Raw genomic sequence first — 25,061 nt, forward strand, 5'->3', positions numbered from 1 at the left:
AGACTGGCAAATGCCCTATGGCACAAAGCTAACAAAACCACTCGAAAACTAATAAAAAGTTCGGGCTAGCTATGATGAAACAAAACAAATGGAGGTAACAAGAGGCCCGTCATCAGAAAGGTAATAGCATGTAGTTTTAATCTGTATAAAACCAAGGAAAAAAGTGTTATTTCTTACTTTAAAACTCCCCCTCCCCCCCAAAAAAAAAACAACAACTAGAATAAATTTAAAAAAGAAAAGCAAAAGTCGAAGATTCTAGACAAGTAAAAAGTATAAGGTGACGTTGAAGAAAAGATAGAAACACAAAACACGAAATTTAACATTTTCCTCTATAATTAATCCTCTGAAACAAGACGAAAATTGAATAAAACGGACGAATTCGTTTTTTTTTTCTTTTAGATTTTATACAGCAATCGAGAAGTCGAGACTAACTTTATTTTAAAAAAACAATAACAAGGAAATTCTTCTATATAATTCTCTAATTTAATTACAAATAAACTCAAAGATAAGTCTTAAATTGAAACCACCATTCCAAATTCAAAGTAATTACCTAGGACACAGCATATGGCATTCATAAAATTACTTCAAAGTTTCCTCAAATTCCTCACAAAACAACTAAAACTAATCAAAATTAAAGAATTACAAAAAACCACCAAAGCAACAACCAAAAAATTTAACTAACTACAAATCCATAAAAAGGCTGAAATTACCACAGATTTACACGAACCTGGTATTCCAGCGGATTGAATCAGAGCTGAATCTGATAAACCTCGCCACCTCCTTCCAACGATGTCACGAGACTTCTTTTAAAGGTTCTTTCAGCTTCAATTCTTTCTTCTTCTTTTAAGACAGATTCTAATGAAGATAATTTGCGATGACAATAATTGGTCGACAGATATTATGATCAAATAAAAAATCCGTTGAGTTTCAGGGCCTTTGGATCAAATCTTCCAACTTTCACGTTTTGCTAATAAAAAATACTTCAAAAGTTAATTAATTTTCTAAGCTTTCGTTTTAGCAAACTAAAATGAGAGCGGAAAAGTAAAATATTAGGATGTAAGAAGAGATTTTGATGAGTAAAAGTGAATATATCGTATCGTGTATTTTGGTCCTCAAAATGATTGGTTATCCCTTGTTCCCATATGTAATGAGGTAAGGAGAGGTAAGATAGTAGGCTGCCCCAACACTAGGTTGAGAGCAACTTCCGTAGGAGACCTTATGAAATGTCCTTCATGAGACTCGATCCAACGACCTCATTAAGAACTTTATGTTCTACCAACTGAGGTAATGTAATTAATAGGTGTAATTATAGTTTGCTCCTTAAACTATACTTTCCTTTTATAGTGAGCCCTTAACTTTTTTTCTTTGAGATTAACTCTGAATTTATATTCCGTTGACATATTATTCTTTGGCACTAAATGGGTGATTATTATGATGCTTTTGAGATATATATATAATTAATTTTAAGATAAAATACACCTAAAATCATTTAATTATGTATTTAATAATAAATAGTAAGTTATTTTCATAAAAAAGTATTATTATTTAATTAAAAAGTCTAAATATATCACTTGGTGTTAAATATTACATAGAACAATGATGTGGTCTGAAATAATAATAATTTTGATACTTAAAATTTATATATTTAATCAATTTAGTCTTAGTTTAAAATATTATAATCAAGTTAATTTTTTATATTTAAAATATTTATCAATTTCTATTTAATTTTTTTTATCAATTTAGTCTTTGTTGTTCTCCTAAACCAGTTTAGTAATGTTTTTGAAAAGTGTCGTGTAAAAGTGCTTTTTAAAGTGATTATAATATTAGATAGTGTTTTAGGTTATTTTATTATTTGGGGTAAAGTTAACAATAAATAGTCTATCGATTATAGGGTATTCTTTGTTGAGTCACTTGACTATTAAAAGTTATAAAATAATTCATTGACTATAGGACATTACTTTGTTGAGTCCATCGACTATTAAAAGCTACAAAAATGGTCACTTGACTATTCATATGTTCTAAACTCGTCATTTTCTGTTAAAAAATTAACTGCATTTTAAGTTGGATGTTAAACTGCTGACTGTGATATGATAAAATTTGATATCAAAATCTTAAACGACTATCATGTCTCAATCAATATGTTAACGTTCAACTCAGACTGTCATCATTTTTTTAACGAAAAGGGACGAGTTTGAAACATATGAATAATAGGGTGACTATTTTGTAACTTTTAATAGTCAATGACTCAAAAAAACAATCCTATAGTCGGATATTATTTTGTAGCTTTTAATAATCAGAGGCTCGATAAAGCATCGACATATAATCAAAGGCTCATTTGTATACTTTACCCTGTTATTTGTTATTATTTCATAAATGTTATTACTTTCATAATATAATAATAATTTAACAATAATTTATTGTTATTCTATATTATGATGCAATCCAATTGTTACTTTGATCTTTTTTTTACATTTATATTTTAAAAGTTATAAAATAATCATTAAATTATTAAATTATTATAAATTAATTATTAAATTTATTAAATTATTATAAAATAATTATTAATTTTCACTAATTTTTACAAAATAGCCATTAAGTTATCAAACTATCATAAAATAAGCATTAAGCTTACTGAATTTTATGATCACGAAAATATTGTCATACGACTATTTTATAATAATTTGATAAATATAATGATTATTTTATAATTTAAAAAAATTCAATAATAAAAAATCACTTGAACATGGTTTAAGATCCTCTAGTATACTTTACCCATTACAATATGGACTTAAAATAATCCCCAACTCATATTCCATCACTTGAAAATTTTTATTATTAAATCTTTTAGTCACAAAAATATCGAATACTTCGATCTTGTTATTACTTAAAAACAATTTCTATCCATAATAATATCGTTTGTGATGTGTGTCCGTTATCAATACTTAAAAAATTATAAAAAAAATACTATTTATAATTATTCCAAATGATTAAAAAAACTTTTAAAATAATGAAAATTCAATAATTTAAAATTGAGAAGCTAAACATGAACATTTTCTTCCGAGGGCGGAAGTGTCAGTGTTGTTTCACATGCATGTTTCGTTAACCTTCTTCTTTTTATTATATTTATTTGTCATCACAAGAATCTTCGTTCCAAGCCTTGTGAAAAGGTCATTAGTTTGATATTTTTCTTCTCCAAATACATCACGCTATCGACGCGAAATTCTCTGTCCCGGATCGTTTCATTAGGTTGCCATTGTGGTTAGATGTAACGATGGGCACAGATCAGGTTTTTAATCCATTCAACTCGACCTGAGAACAATGAGTCTTCAACCTGAGACCTAATCTGACCCGATCAAAATAAGATTTCACCTGACTCGATATATAATTTAAAAAATCGACCTGACCTACCCTGAAATAAAAAAAATTATTTTTATTCAATAAAAATAATGATTTAATTGAAAAAAAATAATATATAGAGGAGTATTATTGTAATTATTCCTAAATATATAAGATAAAATTATATATTTTTTCGGGTCGGATATTTTTCACCCTAAACCCGAACCCGACCCAAACATCACATTAAAAAAAACGATCCAACCCGACCCTGATTTTTTTAAAAAATCCGACCCGATTAGATCGAGTCAGGTCGAAACCCGTCGAGTTCGGGTCTCATGCCCATCCCTAGACTTACATGCAGATTTAGGTGGTGTTTGTTTTCACTGTGCAAGTTCTTCAAATTACTTATGTCTGCGTCGCGCAGACCACGCGCAGACATTAGACTTCGCAGACTGTTTGTTTTTTAGAAGACAGAAGCTCTTCAAACGTCTGCGCGAGCTCTTCTTGGTGCAGACTTGGTTTTATGTCTTCAAAGGTCTTCAAACTTCTTCAAGAATAATTATAAAATATAATTATTTATTAAAATAATTTTAAATAATTTAATAAGGTTATTTATTTTAAAATAATTTATTTTAAAATAATTTATTATAAAATAATTTATTATAAAATAATTTATTTTAAAATAAATTATTATAAAATATGGATTGATTTATTTTAAAATAATTTATTTTAAATAATTTATTAGTATGAATTGATTTATTTTAAAATAATTTATTTTAAATAATTTATTAGTATAAATTGATTTATTTTAAATAATTTATTAGTATAGATTGATTTATTTTAAAATATGGATTGATTCATTATTGTAGTTGTGTGGATTGATTTATTTTAAATAATTTATTGGTATGGATTGATTTATTTTAAAATATAGATTGATTTATTTTAAATAATTTATTAATATGGATTGATTTATTTTAAAATATGGATTGATTTATTTTAAAATATGGATTGATTTATTTTAAATAATTTATTAGTATGGATTGATTTATTTTAAAATATGGATTGATTTATTTTAAATATGGATTGATTTATTTTAAATAATTTATTAGTATGGATTGATTTATTTTAAATAATTTATTTGTATGGATTGATTTATTTTAAAATATGGATTGATTTATTTTAAAATATGGATTGATTTATTATTGTAGTTGTATGGATTGATTTATTTTAAATAATTTATTAATATGGATTGATTTATTTTAAAATATGAATTGATTTATTTTAAATAATTTATTAGTATGGATTGATTTATTTTAAAATATGGATTGTTTTATTTTAAATAATTTATTAGTATAGATTGATTTATTTTAAATAATTTATTTGTATGGATTGATTTATTTTAAAATATGGATTGATTTATTATTGTAGTTGTATGGATGATTTATTTTAATAATTTATTAGTATGGATTGATTATTTTAAAATATGGATTGATTTATTATTGTAGTTGTATGGATTGAATTATTTTAAATAATTTATTAATATGGATTGATTTATTTTAAAATATGGATTGATTTATTTTAAATAATTTATTATTGTAGCTGTATGGATTATTTAAATTTCAGTATTGTAAAACTAAAATTATTTAAATCTCAGTATTGCAAAACTCTTTTAAGTTTAAAAAATCAGTTTATTTATATTTCAGTTTATTTATATTTTAGTTCATTTTAACAGTCTACAGACGTTAAAAAACAAACAATCTTCTTCTTGCAGACTGCAGACTTTTGGTCCACCTCTTCTGCTGCAGATGCCTGCAGATGTGATCCGCAGACTGCAGACCTTTTACCTCTGCAAAAACAAACACCACCTTAGCTATTTCCCCCAAGGTGTGTGGAAGAAGAGAAAATTACGTATTTATCATTGGGTCTTTTCAGTCCTTACCTTAAGTGGAGTTGATTTTTATTTACTAGTGATTGCTTAGGACGAGATTTTTAATTGATTCAATTTACATTCGATGTGATATTATAAAAATAAAATTCAATTTTGATTAATTTGGAATAGTACTTGTCAATATGAGTACTTTGGGGAGTTTAAATACTCCTTCCCTTCTCATTATCTCATGTAAAGATATATTTATATATAAATATAAAGTTTTAAAATTATTATTTCTTTTATTCTTATTTGGAATAAAAATAGAAAAAATTCTATAACGCTCTTCAAGCATAGATGAATACGGTTAACGATGAGCATTATTAAATTAATTTATAAAACGTTAAATTATAAAATATTAAACGTATAATAATAAATTAGCTAAAAATTTAAATGTAATTTAGGTTAAAATATAATATTTATAAAACATTAGTTTTTAGGGTAAACTACATCATTGATCACCTAACTATTTACTCTTTTTACTTTAACCACCGATTTTTTAGTTTTGTCAATCGGGTCACCTAACTATTTAAATCTTGTCAATCAAGCCATCTACCGTTAAATATTAACGAAGGATATGACGTGGGGGTTAATAAAATTTATATAATTACACATTTAGTCCTTATTATTTACACATTCTATTAATTTGGTCATGACTTTTAATTAATTCAATAAATTTAATCCTCAATCAGATGGTGGCATGTGTCACTATGTGATTGAATTTTTTTCTTAACATTTTTATTTAATTTAATAATTTTCCATTCAATCAAATGGTGTCACGTGTCACCAATTGAATGAATAAAAAATTAATTGGATCAACAACCGTTGTTGGTGAGCTTAGTGGTTATGGTGCTTAGTTTGATGTCTTGTGTCCCGGTTCAAATCCCACTAGTTATGGTTTTTTATTTTAATTTATTTTCCATTCATTCAATTGATGACACATGGCATCATTTGATTAAATGGAAAATTTATTAAAAAAACATCCAATCACATAGTGACACATGTCACTATCAGATTAATTATTAAATTTATTAAATTAAATGAAAGTTATGACCAAATTAATAAAATGTGTAAGTAATGAGGACTCAATGTATAATTATACGAATTGTATTAACTACCACGTCATATCCTCCGTTAATATTTAACGGCAAGTGGCTTGATTGACAATATTTAAATAATTAGGTGACCCGATTGACAAAATTGAAAAATCGATGGTTAAACTAAAGGTGTAAATAGCTAAGTGATTAATGATATAGTTTACCCTAAAAACTAATTCTATATAAATATTGTATTTTAATTAAATTATATTTAAGATTTTAATTAATTTATAATTTAATATTTTATAAATTAATATAATGATACTTTTCATTAACGGTGCTCATCCGCTTTCATCGAGTGTGATAGCATCATTCTAAAGATAGTCCTAGTTTTGACTTTCCACTTTTATATTCTTATTTTTTTTTATTTTCCTCCAATAAATGATAAATTGAATTATTTTTATTTAAAATTAAAACTAATTCGATAGAATATATAATTAATGAGAACTGATGTGCTATTATACAGTTTTTTTTTCAATGGTCAAAATAAAATGGATATGGGTCCCATGTTTTATTGGTCATTTCGACCTCATAGTTTAGGGACCTTGACGGTAGTTTACCCAAGTTTCTAACCGTGAGTGGAACGAGTTCCAAAGGAACAGGATAAGCAGAAGAGCTTTGAACTTGTATTTCACTCACAAGCTGTTGCCTTCGATGGTGGCTATTGTTCAAAAGCTTGTACCAGAAATTTGAGTTTCAAACTACAGCAAAACAATACATAAACAGAGATAGAGAAATGGAAGGCTGATTTAAACCCCCCATGTTTTATCTTCTATCGAGAGCGATTTGAACATGGAGGATCTATATATGCAGCAAAGTGTTGGATGATTTCCGTATCATTGAGCCATTTTCTTACCTTCAGTTTCTGATACCACCAAAGTGTAGTTCGACGAAATGAACCAATCTGTTTTCTGTTAAAATCAGTTTCTTTCGCGTCTCCTTGTTCTGTTTAAGGAATTCAACGTCTTTCATTTGCATTTGTACAGCTTCCTTTGATAATGACTTTGGTTCTGGAACAATGTCTGCATCATCACCACCTTCTGCTACTTTGATTGCCTTGTCATTGATGATCTTTTTGCTCAACGGTTGGGAAAACTGCTATTGGCATAATATCTAGCAAGCTCTTGTCTTCGTCTTCTATCGGATCGCTCCCGAAGCAACATACATAAATTGCATCGAGGGCCTTTTCAGCTCGAATCCCCACGGGAAGAGTCAGCCAGTCAGGGCACCCGCATTCAACTTCGCTCGCCTCTGTAGCAAGTATATCAGTAAGTACATTTATAAATACCTACATATATATACACATATATATTTGAAAGAAGCTGAAATAAGCATAAAAAACTCCATGAACAACATAAGAATGGAAACACAAACAAGCAACCAACCACGTAGGATGGAAATCGTCGAGCAGTTCTCTATTCACTCTTCTCAAGTTAAAAGCCATTGAACTATGTTACTCGAACATTTTATTTTACTTGAAGTACTCGTGCCCGACATATATTTGGACACCGAATCATGTGCGAACATGAACCTTTTAAGATACTCCGAATACATGGAAAAACTGGAAAAATTAAATATATACTCATATATGACACTTAGATTGAGCTGACCTAGGCAATTACTAGAAGTGCTTGGCATGATATGAAATGATGAACCGACCTCTCTTGCTTCATTCATCGTTGCAATAAAATTCTGCTCTTCAAATTCAATATTATTCGAAATCCGAAGTCTCGCCACCCCCTCCAATATCTCCTCGGATTTAAGAAGCGTCTACAGGGGTATATATTATCAATTATTAAAAAATTATAAGTAGATATTATTTTATAGTTATTTAAAATTATTTAATATTAAATTTATTATATTTAACGACACTAGTAGTAAAAAATATTGTTATTCTTAAAGGTCCTAAATTTGAGTAGTGCGTCTGTAAAGTGTACATACATTGTTAATGACTAAAAAATATTCTAAACATATATTATCTTGTAATAACTCAGACTATTCGAAAAATAATTCAAACTATTTCTAAATGATTAAACTTTTATATTTGTTATAACATCGTAGTGACTATTTTGTAATAATTTGATAAATTTAATAATTATTTTATAAATTTTAAAAAAATTAACAATTGAGTTATTTTAAATGTAAATTATAATTTCCGATATACTTTATCCAACCTCCTTATTAACTAGGTATTGGTTTAATTGTAGGTTTGAGTATGAAATTTTGAGTGAGGTTGTAAAGAATTTGAGTGTGAATATATATTTTCTTGTTTATGTTGTTTGTTTATTTAAAAGTTTATTTGTATTTGATTAAATTCTGAAATTATATTTACTATATATATTTATATTTATTTGTTTAAGTTAAATAAATTTGCATGTTAATAATAAATAAATATATTTACGAATATTAAAATATATTTATATAAATGTTTATAAATATTGAACTAACATATTTAAATACATTAAAAAAAATATTGAAAGACATATAATTTAACAAACACAAATAATTAAAAACATACTATTAAATAATAAACAAACAATTTACAAATAAAAATGTTTATTATTTTAAATTTAAAATAGCTAAAGATAAATATTAGTAAATATATTATAAATAAAATAGCATACAAATATTAATATTATCTATATAATTGTCACACAATACATGAGGTATAAACGAAGTTTTTTTATGGTAAATATAGTTTAAATGTTATTAAATGAACTTTAAATAAATATAAAAAAATATTAATAAAAGTAAGTAAATTTAACTTGTTTTACATGTATTCAATTTATTTAATAAATAAAGTTTAAAATTATATTTATGTTAGGAATGCTCTCTTCAGTTATTATATGTAGGCTTTATTATAGTAGGCTTTATCTAGGAAAAAACAATATATATATATATATATATATATATATATATATATATATATATATATATAATTTAAAAGTAATTAAAATAATTATAGTTTTTGAGTGTATTTTAATTTACCAGTTTCTTATTTTTAAAAAATAACTTTAACATATTATTATGTGATTTTTTATTCAAATATTGACTAAAGACACATGACTATAGAATAAAATTACTTATGGTATGATTTTAAGATTAAATCAGGCCAATTGATTAAATTAAAATTCAATGATTAAATAACTTGAATTGTAAAATAAAATTGAGAATTAAACTCATTACTGTGAATTTAAAATATCAACCGTTTAAACAATTGAATTTATTTTACATTTTTAATATTTAATATTTTATTTTTATTAAATGAAAAACTTAATAACATGATTGATTCGACCACTGATACATGTCTTGTAATATTTACTCAATCATAAATGTCAAATAATACACTTAAAAATCAACATATTAATAATATTATAATTGATATACAAAATTTCCAAAATAGAAAAAGAAAAAGATTTTTTTAAAAAAGCTAAAGATTTTTGTTAGTTGAATTTCTCCTCCAGTGTTGTGACAAAAATTATTGGCTGAAATAGAATTTCACCAAAATTATTTTCTAATTTAATTTATATGTTACAGTATTCGTCGAAAATCATGAAAACATAATATGACTCCAATAAGTCGCCCGAAAATCGCGCTACAGTCAATGCGTCTCCCCCGTCCTCCACCCCTACTTATTCAAAGTCTACATTTGCATCCTAAATCGCACTGTAATTTTTATAACTCTCTAATTACTGTAACATTCACACATCTTAATAAATAATTTCGATGATACTCTAATTCTTCAACAAATCACCGCATTAGTTACACAAAATCCAAGATATTAGGACAATCTTGGTGGCTCTTCCACAATTCCCTAATATTCTTCTTTTTTTATCGTTATTTTCTCTTTCGCTCTCTCAAAATCGTTCTTAAAAAAAATGGCTGCGTACCGTAATGAAAACACCTCTTTGTCTCCAGATTGTAACTTGTCTACTTCGCGCGACCTCCGGCTCTCCAAACACGTCCGTGACAACGTTCACGGCAACATTTATCTCGACCCTGTATGTATTTCTTTTTCTCTCTCTTTTTGAAAAACTTTAGCCGTTTCTATTGCTTATTTTGGTAAAGTGCCTTACATATGAGTATATTTTTTTTTTTGAAAATTGTAATCGGAGTTGTGATTCTCTTCACTGTTTCGATATACTAAATTAAATTTCTTCTTAAGATTATTACTGTTTTTTAATTTTTAATTTTCAATTTCTGTTGACTGGAGAGTGAAGATCGAAGACGAATACCGTAGCTGTGTTTTTTCTTCTTAAAAAGCGGGATAAAAAATAATATATATTTTTAAAATGTTATGTTTCGTCGCAGCTCTCTTTGAAGTTCATGGACACCGAGCAATTTCAAAGGTAAGCTGATTTTTATTTCGTTACTGTTTCAGCTTCAATTCAGATCTCATTTATTGATATTGTTTCTCTATTTTCATGATACAGACTTCGTGAGCTGAAGCAACTTGGTAAAGTTGATTTTCGAGTTCTTTATCATTTCTTTTTCCTACGAGAATGGATGTTTTTGAATTGTCAATTGCATCAAATGGATTGCGTGGTTGATTTATAGCATATAATATAAATCAGTGTCAGAATTTTTTATATGATAAATTTTGAAATGACTACAGATTTGTATAGTGGTTACATAGAAAACTAGGATTTTTTTTATGATTTTCTGACCTCCATCGATGTCTTTGTTTGGGATAATGAACACATCACATGCTGCATAAAAGTAAGGGACCGGTTTTTTTATTAGTGTTGAAGTAATATCGGTTCACTATACAATTGATTTGAGAGTTTCCGTTTTCTTCATTTGCATGCTGTTGCTCGGATGGAAATGGAATGGATGAGTAGTCAGATTCTATACTAAAGCAAAACTATCTATTTTTTTACAATTTTTCTTAGCATAAAATGCAGCATGCTTGGTCTTCATTAAAATGATGATTTGATTCAGCAGTTTCTAAGGTAAATGAATATTATGCTTTACTATGTTGTTTCTTGTCAGTTTCATTGATCCCTGTTAGTAAAATACAATTCTATTCAAAGCATCTTAAGTAGTTCACTTGTATCAGACTAAACAACGGCATTCCATTGCTTTGGTGTTGATTTTACCTAAATTTGAATTTTGTGCAATGTTTATTTTATTTGGTTCGGCATAATTCACGCTTACATGCAAGGCTGTAACTCGTTGATGTTACTAACTATTAATTTGTTTCAGGATTGGTACACATGGTTTACCCAGGGGCTGTGCATTCCAGGTTTGAGCATTCTCTTGGTGTGTATTGGCTTGCAGGTGTAGCTATCCAAAAGCTCAAAACCTATCAGGTATAAAATTATTTTTCTGCTATCCCAGTCTACCATATTCTATGTATATATTCTAAGATCCACTTGTGTAGGGTTCGGAACTTGGTATTGATCAGTTTGATGTTCAAACAGTGAAAGTTGCAGGTAAAAATTTGTTGCCCTGAAGTTTCTTTTTATTTAATTTGAGTTGGTTCTTTATGGATTTTTTTTGATAGGAATAATAGGCCTCATTAAAAATCTCCCTCTTAGTTAACTCTAGGAAAGAGTAACTAGCGGAAGGAGGAAAAGAGTGCCTTAGTTTATTGAATGGAGAAACTATTACAATAAATTATACCAATACATTTAGGGCATCAAAATAAAACTATAATCTTAAAACACCCAATAAAAATACCCTTACAATCAACCAATCCTATCCTTAGCTAATTTATCTGCTTCCCAATTACATCCCCTAGGAATCCATCGAATAATAACCACCCTCTCTTGAACTAAGGACACAATATCCTCAACAAGTGAATTGAAGAAACTAGGAACAAAATTAGGTAGCAGAATCCAGTCTACAGCAGATTTACAGTCACTTTCTAAGATCAATCTTCCCTTTACAGCCCAATCTGATGATAGAAAAAAGTCTAGGCCTTTCTTAATAGCTTTTAGTTCAGCCAACGGAGGAGGGTCTGGACCAATACTAACAGAGAAGGGCGATAGGATGATGCTATTACAATCTCTCAAAATACCTTCAATTCCTCTCGCCATCCCATCAGACTTGACAGCCCCATCAACATTAAATTTATAAAAATCTGTAGGGGGAGGTTGCCAACTGTGTTTCAAACTCCTGTGAGTATTCTGGTAACCAAACCTGTCTGCTAAAGAGGGGTCCCCTACCAACAAATCAACTTGTATTTGGATATTAGGAAACTTTGCTAGAAACCATCTAGCCAACCTAAAATCTTATTAGGAAAAAGAGAGAGGTTATATCAAGGCTAGAATTATCAAACACAACTGAATTCCTTGCTTTCCAAATAGACCAAAGAACTACTCCCGGAATGAATTTCCATATGTTCGATATTTTGTTTAGATCAGACCATGAACTTAGCAAAACTTGTGGATCATTAGGCAAAGCTGTATAGATGTCCCAAATCTTCAACATTTTGTTCCAAATATCCCCTGCAACTGAGCAGGAGAAAAAAAGATGTTGGACTGTTTCTTCATTCTTTTTACATAGTGGACATAGTGCGTCTTCTATAGGAACACCCCTTTTCTTCAGCTCATTTCTGACTGCCAATTTCTTGTGTATGATTTGCCAAAGGAAGGTTTCTACTCTAGGAGGAGCGAAACCTGACCAAACCCATCTTTTCCAAGAAAAACCATCTCCTTGACTATTTGATAGAGCCACCCTGCAGGATTTCACCGAGAACAGACCATCCCCCTTCCCAGACCAAGAAAGAAAATAGCTTCTTCTTGTTTGAACATTCCACACCCATCCATTTACATCAAAGCAACCAAAATCTGCCTCCTTACCCCTTTTATTGTTTGATAATGCAAATATCCTGGGAAATTGAATCTTCAAGGGTAGGTCATTGACCCAAACATCATTCCAAAACGAAATCGACTTGCCACTTCCCAATTGAGTCTTAGTATTCGATCTCAAACATCCTCCAATATCATCATCTTTCAAATAATTGTTCACAATTCCTTTCCAAATCCAGGAATCTTGAGTCGAAACAACGTTGCTAATTGACAGAGATAAAGTACTAGCATTGTGTTTGCTGTATATCTTTTTTTTTTTATAGGAATGGAAGGCCTCGTTAAAAACCCCCTTCTTGATTAAAGGAGCTTAGGGGTAAGCTCCTTAATCATCGGAAGGGGGAAAAAAGTGCCTTAAAAATTTTATTGATAATAAAAGTTAACATAAGATTTAAACACTACACCAAATTACATCACATAAAACTTAACAACTACTTTCAAATAGACCTTCTCGCTGGACCAGAAAATCCAGTGATAGAGCCTTACAGTCAACCTATCCCTTTCTTTGCTAAGCTATCTGCCTCCCCATTGCTCAGCCTTGGAATCCACCTCACTGAATGGACCTTACCATTTGAAAGAGTCAAAATCTGATTAACTATAGGCGAGTAGAAAGCAGGAGCCAAAGCCGGTGATTGAATCCATTCCACTACCTACTTGCAATCACTCTCGACAATCAATCTCCCAACAGATTCCCAACGTGATGCCAGAAAAATTTCAATGCCTCTTTTAATAGCCTTTAATTCAACAAGTGGAGGAGTACCTTGGCCAACCTTCTCTGAAAAAGTCAAAAGTGTGCAACACTCCCAATCTCTCAAAATACCTCCAATACCTCCACCCGAGCCATCAAGCCTAGCAGCTCCATCAACATTCAACTTAAGAAAATCAACAGGGGGGAATCCAACACAAGACATGACAAACTTTGGCTATGGATAAAGAAAACCCATCTGCTAGGGATGGATTACCAATCAGCAGATCCTCCTGAATATGAACCGTAGGAAACTTGGCTAAAAACCATTTTGAAAGCCTCATCCTTTTCCAAAGTGAATCTTTCTCATTTGCAAATTTCCACACCCATTTACCCAACAAAGCCCTATTTGTGATATTCAAATTCAAAATTCCCAAGCCACCATCTTCCAAAGGTTTACAAACTGCCTGCCAACTAACCCAGTGCATTCGATATTTGTTTGAGCTTTCCCCCCAAAGAAAGTTAGCCATCAATGTTTAAACTTTCTGCCTTACTTTGAGCGGCATTTTGAAAATGGATAAGAAAAAAATCGGTAACGATGATAATACCGATTTTATAAGCACTAATCTGCCCGCCATTGACAGTGAATAAGCCTTCCAACCAGCTAACTTGTTAAAGTTCTGTAAAACCGGCTCCCAAAGTACTTCAGAGTTTTTCTTTGCACCTATAGGTAAGCCAAGATAATCCATAGGAAAACAGCCCACTGAGCATCCAATATCATTCGCCCATTCATTTAAGGTAGTAGCTTCAACATTTATACCAAACAGTTTACTCTTAGATATGTTTAAATGTAACCCTGTCATTAAACTGAAAATCCTTAGCACTCTTTTGATGTTCTGAATGTTAGTAAGAGAGTCATGGCAAAACAGAATCAAGTCATCAGCGAACTGTAGGTGAGTCAAAAGGAAAGGATTAGCTGATCTACCAATATCAAACCCCTGGAAAAGTCCCAAATCAGAAGCTTTAATCACCATTAGATGTAGGAGTTCACCAATTAGATTAAACAGTAGAGGGGAAAGGCTGCAGCCTTGTCTTAACCCTTTTGTCATTGGGAACTCTTCAGTAGGAGAACCATTTACTAAAACCAAAATTGAGGCAGAATATAGACAATATTCAATCCAAGAAACCCATTTCTCTCCAAAACCCATAGCTTTCATTACTTTAAGAAGAATCGGCCATTCAACTGTATCATAGGCTCTTCGAAAATCAATTTTGAAGACTACCCCCTTCCTCCCTTGCTTCCTTCAATAATCTATACCTTCATTAGCTAAGAATGCACAGTCAAGAAGTTGCCTACCAGGAATAAATGCGAACTGATAAGGGCTAACCAAATTTTTTATACAAGAAACCAATCTTTTGGATAGAACTTTAGAAATGATCTTGTATAAACTGCCAACAAGGCTAATTGGCCTGTAATCTTCTAAACTTTCTGGATTCAGTTTCTTAGGAATTAGGGAAATGAATGCATTATTAACCCTATGGTCCCATTTTCTTCCACTATAAAAGTCAAAGACAAACTTCATGATCTGCTCCTTTAACATAGGCCAATACTTCTTGAAAAATCCTATAGTAAAATCATCTGGTCCAGGGGCTTTATCACTAGCTGATGAAGAAATTGCTTCCCAAACTTCCTGTTCTGAAAAAATCTCCTCAAGACGATCCCTTCGCACAACAGATAGTTTTGCAAAAATAAATTCAAATTCTCCCACTTCCAGCGTATTAATCGTATTATAAGCTTTTTTGAAATAATCCAAGACATGAGCCTTAATCTGAACTGTGTCTGTCAATTCTACACCATCCACCTTCAAAGCATTAATGGCATTTAATATGTTTCTGTTCAAGGCACTTAAATGAAAATACCTCGTATTCTTGTCTCCCTCTTTGACCCACCTCACTCTAGACTTTTGGCGCCAAATGCTCTCCTTTATTCTGTGCAGTCTCCATAATTCACTTCTGAGCAACACTAACTGGTCTCTATCTTGAGGCGAAAAGGCAACACCTTGTGATTTCAATTCCAAGTCATTTATTTTGGAATCAATTTTTGAAATAGTCTCTGAGATCCCCATATATTTACTGCTGGACCAGCTCCTTATTTTCATGTTAGTACCTTTTAATAAATTAAAAATTCCCCTACCTCCCTTCTTCTTCTTCAAATCAACCAAGGAGTTTTCAACCAAATCATCAAAACCTTCTTCCTTTAATAGATAGTTGAAAAATCTAAAAGGTTTGGGACCCCAGTTCTGCCCATCTTCTTCCAGCACAATAGGGTTATGATTAGAGAGTGATTTAGGTAGAATTTTTTGTACCAATTTAGGGAACCCCTGTAAAAAATTGCTACTAACCAGAAAACGATCCAGTCTTACCCACGTAGGAGACTCTCTATTGTTGCACCAAGTGTACATACCTCCTGATAAAGGGAGATCAATGAGGTTTGTTTGTTGAAAAAAGGATCTGAGCAGATCTAGAGCATGCCAATTCTGTGCAACTCCATATTTCTCAGATGGATTAAGATAGGCATTCAAATCTCCCCTTATGCATATTGGTAGATTTAAATTTGTAACAAAATTCAACAGCTCCCTAAAGAACTCCTCCTTTTCTTCCTCCACTGACGGGCCATACACATTAATTAATACACACTCAAACTTATACAACTTGAACATTCCTGAGATTGCCACAAATCTGTTGTTCTTTTCTTCCCGTGTAACTTGAAAAAAAGTTTCATTCCATAAACACATCAACCCTCCTGCTGACCCATCAGCCGGATAAAAACTTTTTCCTTGAAGCATCTTACCCCCTAATCTCCTTCTTAACCCATTAAAACATTGATTCAACTTTGTCTCCTGTAGAAATAAGACAATCAGTTTATCCCTATTTACAAGACGGGCTACTGCTCTGACTTTTTCCTTTCTCCCTAAACCTCTTATGTTCCATGAAATAATTTTAAGATTTGACATTGGAATATTAAATCTTAAAACCCCTGAAAAGGAAGACTAAATTACTCCCTTTCTTTCCTAGACCCCTTCCTTTCCATCTTTAAAATCTCCTCTTCTAACAAATGTTGTCCCCCTTTGAAATTAATCCCCAACATGTTGCAAACTTCTCTAGTAGCAATAGCTTCATTCAAAGCTTTAAGAGAAGAGTGTGAAGACTTTGAGGATGATCTGTCTTTTTCCAAAGAATCCCTGACCATACTTCTATACACCCTTCTATAAATTCTATCAAAAAAACTGATTGACACTTCCCTCTCTGAGCACACACTACCTGAACGCCGTGGAGCAATTTTTAGTCTCCTCTGATTATTTAAGCTTTTTGCCCGATGAAGACATTGAACATGAATTTTGGAAGAAGACAAACTAATCTCCTTTCTTTTGAACTGACCATCCATAATTAACTCTGAACTAGTTCCAACTTGCTTCACTACATTTCTCTGCCTTACACACGAGCTGGAAGAGCTTACTCTCAATCAGACCAATCTGTTTATCATCCTTTACCCTTTTATTCTTCTTTGAACCAACCCTCTGTTTGACAGAGAGTTTGTCTCTCTCAAAATCATTAAAATTCAGTGTATTAGCTGCTTCATTCTCCTGTCGACTCCTCAAGCCAACATGCTGCTCTTTATCCATATCAACATCCTGCTAACTGTTTGACATTTCTTTCTCCCCCCCTGTCTTTTCTTTCACCAACGTAACTGCACCCTCCTCTGCAACTTCTCTATGATTAACTGAAATGGTATTGGGCTGGCACATAAATCTACCAGTACCATTCTTCTCCCCAACCCACTCAGGAATAAAAGCAGGCCCAGTAGGGATAATTTTCCTTATTGGTGAAAAATCAACCCCAATTTCATCTGATTGGGCTTTATCCTCTGGTTCAAAAGTTTCCCTTAATCCCAGCCCCACGTGATTCTTATTCTGGTTACTCATATTTTCCATAAAAACTGACAGCCCACAATTAGCAATTTCTTCAGTTGACTTACTCGATGGGACTTGTCCCCTACTGACTCCATTCACTCCACTATTCTGTTTATTATTCAGCCAAGATAAGACTTTATGCCTGGCTTCCTCTGATAACTCCTGATTTATAGCTGCTGCCAGAGTAGGACGCTGCCCATCCCCCCTGCACAGACATGACATAATCACTGTGCAAAATTTTTGAAAATTTCTCCTCCATCTTCCCCATCAATTCTTCTGGTTTTTTCAAAACAGAACCCAGGGATACATTCACTTTGAACGATCTGCCATAAGAACCAATAGTGACCGTATCAGGGACATCGAATGGACTTTCCACTCTTAGCAGTACTTTTGCCACTGATAAATCCAATCTGCTCTTTGAATCTTCATTAAAACAAATGAATTTTCCCCATTTCCCAGTAAGTTTTTCTATGAATGCCTCATTCTAGCACAATAGGGGCACTCCGTACATCTCTAGTTGGCAAAGGGCCAATGGAACTCCATCATCATTCAAAACTGGAGCCAACCAGTCGAAACATAAGCATAATTCTTCTCTCTTATTCTTCCATACGTATGTAAGCTCCTCAATCGTATTGAATGTAATGATGCAAGCATTCCATGCATAACCCCATTTCGATATCTCAACTCCCACTCCCTCGATCTTCAGAGCTTCCTTTATCGAATCTTGTTCATAGGAATGTTTCATTATCCTTGTTAATGATCGCTTAACCCACTCCGAATGGTTCCCCGGAATGTGCATCTCCCATACGTTCCTAACACCACTTGCATTCTGTTTTGTACCCACCAGTTTCTCCCCTGAAACTTGTTCTCTTCTCGCATTAAGGCCATTATTCACAACATCCTTATAAGATCTTTCATCCCTCAAGCTTCTCACTGATACAACTTTCTTCTCGGTTTGTGTTTTTTCCTGTTTACCTGACTTGTTTCCCATCAACCTCTTCCCTTCAGCAGTTTTCCTTCCTCATAGTCTTTTGATATTTGGCAATCCCTACTGAAATCCTTCTCCCATCAATCCACTTACCATGAGTATACTGAATTGCCTTCTTTCTACTTTCTCCATCAGCAAATTGGACAAATGCAAAGGCTGAAGACTTATAATTTGGTTTCTCTAAAAAACGTGGGATAAAAATTCTCATAATCTGACCATAAGGACTAAAAAGATACCTTAAACCACCTCTCGTAACTCTCTTGCTAAGATTATCAATGAACATAGTCCATTCCTCATCGGAGACTTTGGACTTTTTCGAAATTTCTCTAAAACTCTCTCTATCTCTCACACTCATTCTCTCTCTCAAAATTACCTATCAGTTTTGTTTTTGTTCTTTATGGATTTTGTTCCTCCAATTGTAGGACTTCTACATGATGTAGGCCATGGACCTTTTAGCCACTTATTTGAACGGGAGTTTCTCCCCAAAGTTCTTAATGGCTTCAAATGGTAAACAAACAATTTTATATGTTGCATTATTTACTCCTTGCTTTTTTTTCTGTTCTAATATTAAAATATTGATCAACCAGTGATCTCACATGTATGTAGTATCAGCATGAGACTCTGATGTCTTTTGCATGAAATGATATTTTGATAGTTAATCAGTACATTGCTTTTCTTCTTGTCTCAGTTAATGTTAGGGTTTGAAAAAAGTGGTTTTCATCCATTTTACATCACATCTATTTTCTAGGGCTCATGAAGAAATGTCAGTGAAGTTGATTGATCATATTGTTGATGAACACCATATTGATGTTGAATCTGAGATGATTAAAAGAGTCAAGGTAAGTTGATCTTGTTAGGAATTTTTTTCAGACACAATGTTTTTTCTTTCTTTTCGGTTCTGTATGGTTTTTTTTTCTTTCCTATGGCATGTCTAGAATCCTCAGAACTGGTTTATATGCAGAGCCATTTGAACTGATGTAGCAAATATTTCCAAATATACTTAAAAGTGTATTTTTGACCTAATAATTCCTGTGCTTTTTGAAGTTCAACCGCACTTAACTATATAATTTATTTCTTTTAACTCCTTTTGTTGCCATTAAGCAAAAACTGAAACTTTCCTGACGTCTACATGTTTATTTCTTCCTCCATATATCCTCATAGTTTCTGCTTGCAGCTTTTCCTTTCTCTTTGATCCTTATGTTTATGATAAGAATCCTTGAGTAGGCCCACCCAAAACAAGGGGCTGATTAATCTGTATATGGGTATGAGAAGCAATTTTGATTTCCTGTTGCTGGATTGATTTTCATACATATTCATTTATTTATTTTCCAGGAAATGATACTAGCTAGCTCTGAGTTTGTACTGCCAAAAGTAAGTGTTTATCTCTAACATCCATTTTTTAGGGCATATGTTGATCACTGGATTATTTTCCCTCTCCAGTATTGGGAAAAACTATGGACGTTCTTTATTTCTTCTCTTTATCATAGTACATTGACTATTTTGTGCTTATTTTGAAGGGTGCAAAGGACAAGCAATTCTTATATGATATTGTTGCAAATGGTCGGAATGGAATTGATGTGGATAAGTAAGTTCAAATTAATTATTTGTCCACATCTTCCATCCAATTTAATTTCCTATTTAAATGCAAGTATTTAACAACTTGATATTTTATTTGTGTAGGTTTGATTACATTGTCCGCGACAGTCGAGCTTGTGGCTTAGGATGCAGCTTTGATTTCCACAGGTTTTTGTTAAATCTTCCAGGCTTTTAGCTTGCAATTTCTGTTATCAATAGATGCATTAAAACGCAAAAAGCAAAAAGAAAAATGAAAGTTATAAGATTTCTTCTGCTAGCATTATATGTATACTACACCACCTGCAGGTTGATGGAGACAATGCGAGTTTTGGGTGATGAGGTCTGCTATCGTGCTAAAGACTGTTAGTATCACCTGTTTCATTTATTTGCAAAGTACATGTTTACTTTTACTTTTAGTCCGTTTTATTAACTCCTGCTTAATATTGGTAATGGGTGCTAGATCTTAGCATCCACAAGTTATATGCTACTCGTGCTGAACTTCATCGAACTGTGTACACCCACTCTAAAGTGAAGGTATTCACAAAATTAAGTCTTTACCATATCATCTTGTTCAAACAAATCTTCTTCACGATGTTGACTTTTCTCTCCTCTTTTTCTGTTGTGTCATTAGTAATGTAGGCTTACTTCTTATCTGATGTAGCAATGACTCATTTCATTTTTATTGCAGGCAGTTGAGCTTATGGTAGTAGATGCTCTTTTGAAAGCAAATAGTTATCTAGAAATCTCATCTTCCATTCAGGATCCTTCCGAGTACTGGAAGGTTGGACAACATGCTTAGCATACTTTTGCATTGCTAATAATTTAGAGTCCAAATGTATAACATGCTTTGCATTCTTTTCTTCTTCGATTCCAGCTGGATGACTCAATAATCAAAACTATTGAGACAGCTCCAGATGAAGAACTTCGAGAATCTAGAGATTTGATTCTGCGCATTCGTCGGAGAAATTTGTATCAGGTGGAAAAGCGTTGCTTAATTTCACTTTTGTCTTTGTGTATAATGGTAGCATGCAAATCAACATGCTATTCTATTTTCTGGGTTCTTTTTCCCCATTATGTGCAAGACAACTTATTATATAATGGTTTATTTTCTGTGGCAGTTCTGTAATGAGTATTCAGTTCCAAAAGACAAATTAGAGCATTTCAAAAATGTCACTGCCCAAGACATTGCTTGTTCCCAGGTCCTTTCATGATTTTTTCCCATTGACATGTGCATGATCTTATGCATCTGTTTTTAAGCTAAATGATCAAGTAGTCTCCAATATTGACACGATGCAATTTAATTTTAACAGAAAAATGGAGTACTGCTAAAAGAAGATGATATTGCTGTTAGCAATGTCAGAATTGATTTGACTCGTGGAATGCAAAATCCTCTTGAAAGGTATTATGAGTCCTTTATGCTCAATTTGAAGAGGCAAATATTTTCATTGTTTTTTTGGTTTCGTCTTTTACTAGTCTTTGATACTTTCTTTTCCTATTCATGTTTTTTGCACTTCTACTCTTGCAGCATCAACTTTTTCAAGGTACTTAAAATCACCTACCGTGTTATATATATATATTTCTTTTTGTTTGGCTTGTATTTCTTAATATTTTGATTGTTGGATAGTAGTGAATACCCAGGAGATATTATGGGTGTATACGATAAAACCGTGCTGCCTTTTAATGGTGATGCAAATATAAAAACTGGACCTATATTAGCTACTTAACAGAGGGAATTCCAAACTATATTGCTCCGGTTCTTTATTTTTCTTTTTAGTGCCCGTATCCAACGCTCATATGATAAGGGTATACGGATATGATCTTCTAAGCACTCTCTTAATATATAGAAATGTTAAAAAAATTAAACATACATGTGTCTGACACTCATTCGAATCCAAGTAATATAAATTCCTAAATTCTGAAGTCTGGATCCTGATACTGTTTAGGCATTGGAGTTGTTTCATGCACAAGTGTCTGACAGGATTAATTTTGCGGCCAGGATTATGAGAGTGAGGAGAAGTTCCCCATACCAGATGATCGCATCAGTCACTTGCTGCCTACATCTTATCAGGATATGATAGTGAGGGTGTATTCGAAGAAACCTGAATTGGTCCGTGAATTCAAATGAAATTATTATTTGCTTGTTATACTTATCTTTTCCAAAATAATTTGTTCCTTTCTATGTACTCACAAACAGGTGGCAGCTGTCTCAGAGGCATTTGAAAATTTTCAACTAAAAGTCTACGGAGTTAAAGCTCAAGTGCACGATACACCGGAGAAGAAGAAACGACGCATTTGAGTTACATTGTGTTGATGGTTTCTCGTTAGTCCATTTTTGTCCAAAAATATATAGAGAATATTTTTCATTTTCACACGGAAAGTAAATCCAGTTCAAAAGTTTACCGCATTATAGTAGCCATTTTGGTTTCCCCGAAGCTCGAAAGAGAATCGTAACGGCATCAAATGAACCATTTTGTATGGTTGGTCATTTGATTTTTGGGATTCTGTGTGGGGTATGTATGTTTTTGAGCTGTCAAACTCACTGCTATTTCAATTTGAAGGGTACTGATGTTAACAAGGTTTCTCGAGTGTTGTATGTTTTACACTCTGCACGTCGTAAAAGAAGTTCTCACATTTCATCTTTTTATGGTTATTTTTTAGGTTGAGCACTTTGAGCTCAACAAATATAAGAGCACAACATCCAGTTGTTTGAGTAAATGTTCAAGACAGGTTGAAACTGCCATTATCTGATAAATTTTGGTGAATGACGTGGTCTCTGGACAAGTTGGTTTCTTCCTTTTGCCAGGTAAGAGTCTACTACTAATGTTGACAGAATGGCGAGTTCTTACCTAATTTTACCTTTCTGCATGATGTGTGCACGGGAAATTCCGGGATCGGGTGGATGTTTGCTTTGAGAATACTTGTTATAATTTTTTATAGCAGCATGGTACTAATCATGTTCAGACAAATTCATGTGTTTCTTATGTAGATGGGAGCGGGGTTTCAAAAAATGTTTTGTGACCGCAATTTCGTCCGCGATATAGCTGTTTCGTTGCCGTCCGAGTTACCCGCTAAACCCGCAATAGTGTCTGCGACGGCCGCAATCACGGTAAATCCGAAATGACCGAAAACGCTACCGTGACCGCAATTTGAAACCTTGGATGGGAGAGCACCGAGACAAGAGTATAGGGTAAGTATTCAAATTTCATCATAAGTAGGTGTACCGAATTGACACTTTTTCTAATGTGGTATCTATGCTTTTTAGTCGTGTTCGGTGGTGGATCCATATCATAAAATTCGAATTTTCTTCGATTATTTATTTATTTTATTGATTGTGCGTAACTTCAAAATTTTATTCAGTTATGTTTCTCTAAATGTGTTTGATATTTTTTTATCTGTTTCTTTAGTTTTTCTTTAATGTGATATTTGTCGAATTTGACAAATGTTAAACATTTTAGTCTCTGAACTTAACTTTGGATTTTTAACAATCAAAGACGTGACACTTGGCAAAATGCCGCTTTATCATTTAACGTATTAATACAATTAGGGATGGGCATAGGCATTAGTCGGGTTTGGTTCAACCTGACCCGACTCAAAAATTGTACATCATTCACCCGACCTTAATACGACTCGACTTTTTGAGATAAAATTTGAATCCGACCGACCCGAAATAATAAAAATATTAGTTTTATACAATAAAAGTAGTGATTTAATTGAAAAAAATAATATATAGAGGGGTATTATTGTAATTATTTTTAAATATAAGGTAAAATTATTTTTTTTCCAGGTTTGGTTGGGTATTTTTCACTCTAAATCCGAACCTGACTCGACCCGACATGAACATTACCTTTAAAAAATTCGACCCGACCTGAATCCTAATTAAAAAAAATCTAATCTGACCTAATCGGTTTCCATGCCCATACCTAAATACAACTAGTAAAATTCAGATATCAAAATGTGTTGCAAATTTAGATACCATGTTGAACAAAACGACGTAAATGCTATATAAAAAACGTATTAATTCAGGTATCAAAATGTGGAATATTTGTCGACTCCGGCTGCTAAATGATAAAACCTTGTACCTATGTTTGAATGTGTGTGATAGAAATGTGGCTTACGAGTACTTGAAAAATCAAAGGTGTGGACAAGATAGGGTACTAGTATTATTTATCAGGTTAACTCACATCAGGGATCACTTAATTATAGTTAATTTTTTTATCACTCAATTATAAATAAAGGCATGTTGATTATAAAATTGGTTTAATTAATGTATTCAGAATTTAACTTTTATACATTTTATCAATTTAGTTTAATTTTTTAAAAACATACCTCAATCCTAATTACCCGCGTCATGGCTGGCGGACCTCATCACTACTTGAATCTCTTAAATAGTTCTTAGAAATCTACTAAATGTTTCTCCTTGGGAAAGGATAACTCAAAACCACAGGCATTATTGGTTGGTTTCTAATTATTTTCTCAATTATTCCAACTAGAACGTAGCTTTTTTTAATTAATATGGGTAAATGCAAGGTAATATATGTTCAAAAAAACATTCTCAATCATTTAACATTGAATGTTCATACCCCTTACATTCATAATTCTCAAAGAGAATAACAATAATTCATATACCATTGACATCATTTGGTCCATGCAACCCCTGACGTTCATGATGC

The 25,061-nt window shown here is 32.0% G+C and overlaps 1 protein-coding gene and 2 long non-coding RNA genes across 3 annotated transcripts; 1 reads left to right on the forward strand and 2 right to left on the reverse strand.

The window, feature by feature from the left end:
- Positions 1–69: 69 nt before the first annotated feature.
- LOC120136171 lies at positions 70–16,928 on the reverse strand. The gene is made up of 3 exons (XR_005517312.1): positions 16,917–16,928; positions 728–840; positions 70–141 (listed from the first exon to the last, which is right to left on the reverse strand). It is a non-coding gene; the product is annotated as an uncharacterized LOC120136171 (long non-coding RNA).
- On the reverse strand, positions 7,332–8,128 carry LOC120136172. The gene is made up of 2 exons (XR_005517313.1): positions 8,020–8,128; positions 7,332–7,611 (listed from the first exon to the last, which is right to left on the reverse strand). It is a non-coding gene; the product is annotated as an uncharacterized LOC120136172 (long non-coding RNA).
- LOC120136170 (deoxynucleoside triphosphate triphosphohydrolase SAMHD1 homolog) lies at positions 10,164–23,176 on the forward strand. The gene is made up of 20 exons (XM_039152279.1): positions 10,164–10,361; positions 10,672–10,709; positions 10,794–10,816; positions 11,566–11,672; positions 11,744–11,795; positions 19,239–19,323; positions 19,565–19,655; positions 20,149–20,187; positions 20,334–20,401; positions 20,497–20,559; positions 20,698–20,753; positions 20,852–20,925; positions 21,080–21,172; positions 21,266–21,367; positions 21,510–21,590; positions 21,702–21,790; positions 21,917–21,932; positions 22,388–22,498; positions 22,586–23,049; positions 23,094–23,176. Exons 1-19 carry the CDS (start codon positions 10,239–10,241, stop codon positions 22,685–22,687), a joined length of 1,413 nt encoding a protein of 470 aa, XP_039008210.1. The 5' UTR covers positions 10,164–10,238; the 3' UTR covers positions 22,688–23,049; positions 23,094–23,176.
- The last annotated feature ends 1,885 nt before the right edge of the window (positions 23,177–25,061 follow it).

Source organism: Hibiscus syriacus, unplaced genomic scaffold (genome assembly GCF_006381635.1).
Source record: "Hibiscus syriacus cultivar Baekdansim isolate YM2019G1 unplaced genomic scaffold, ASM638163v2 tig00110621_pilon, whole genome shotgun sequence".
In the NCBI taxonomy this organism is placed as follows: Eukaryota; Viridiplantae; Streptophyta; class Magnoliopsida; order Malvales; family Malvaceae; genus Hibiscus; species Hibiscus syriacus.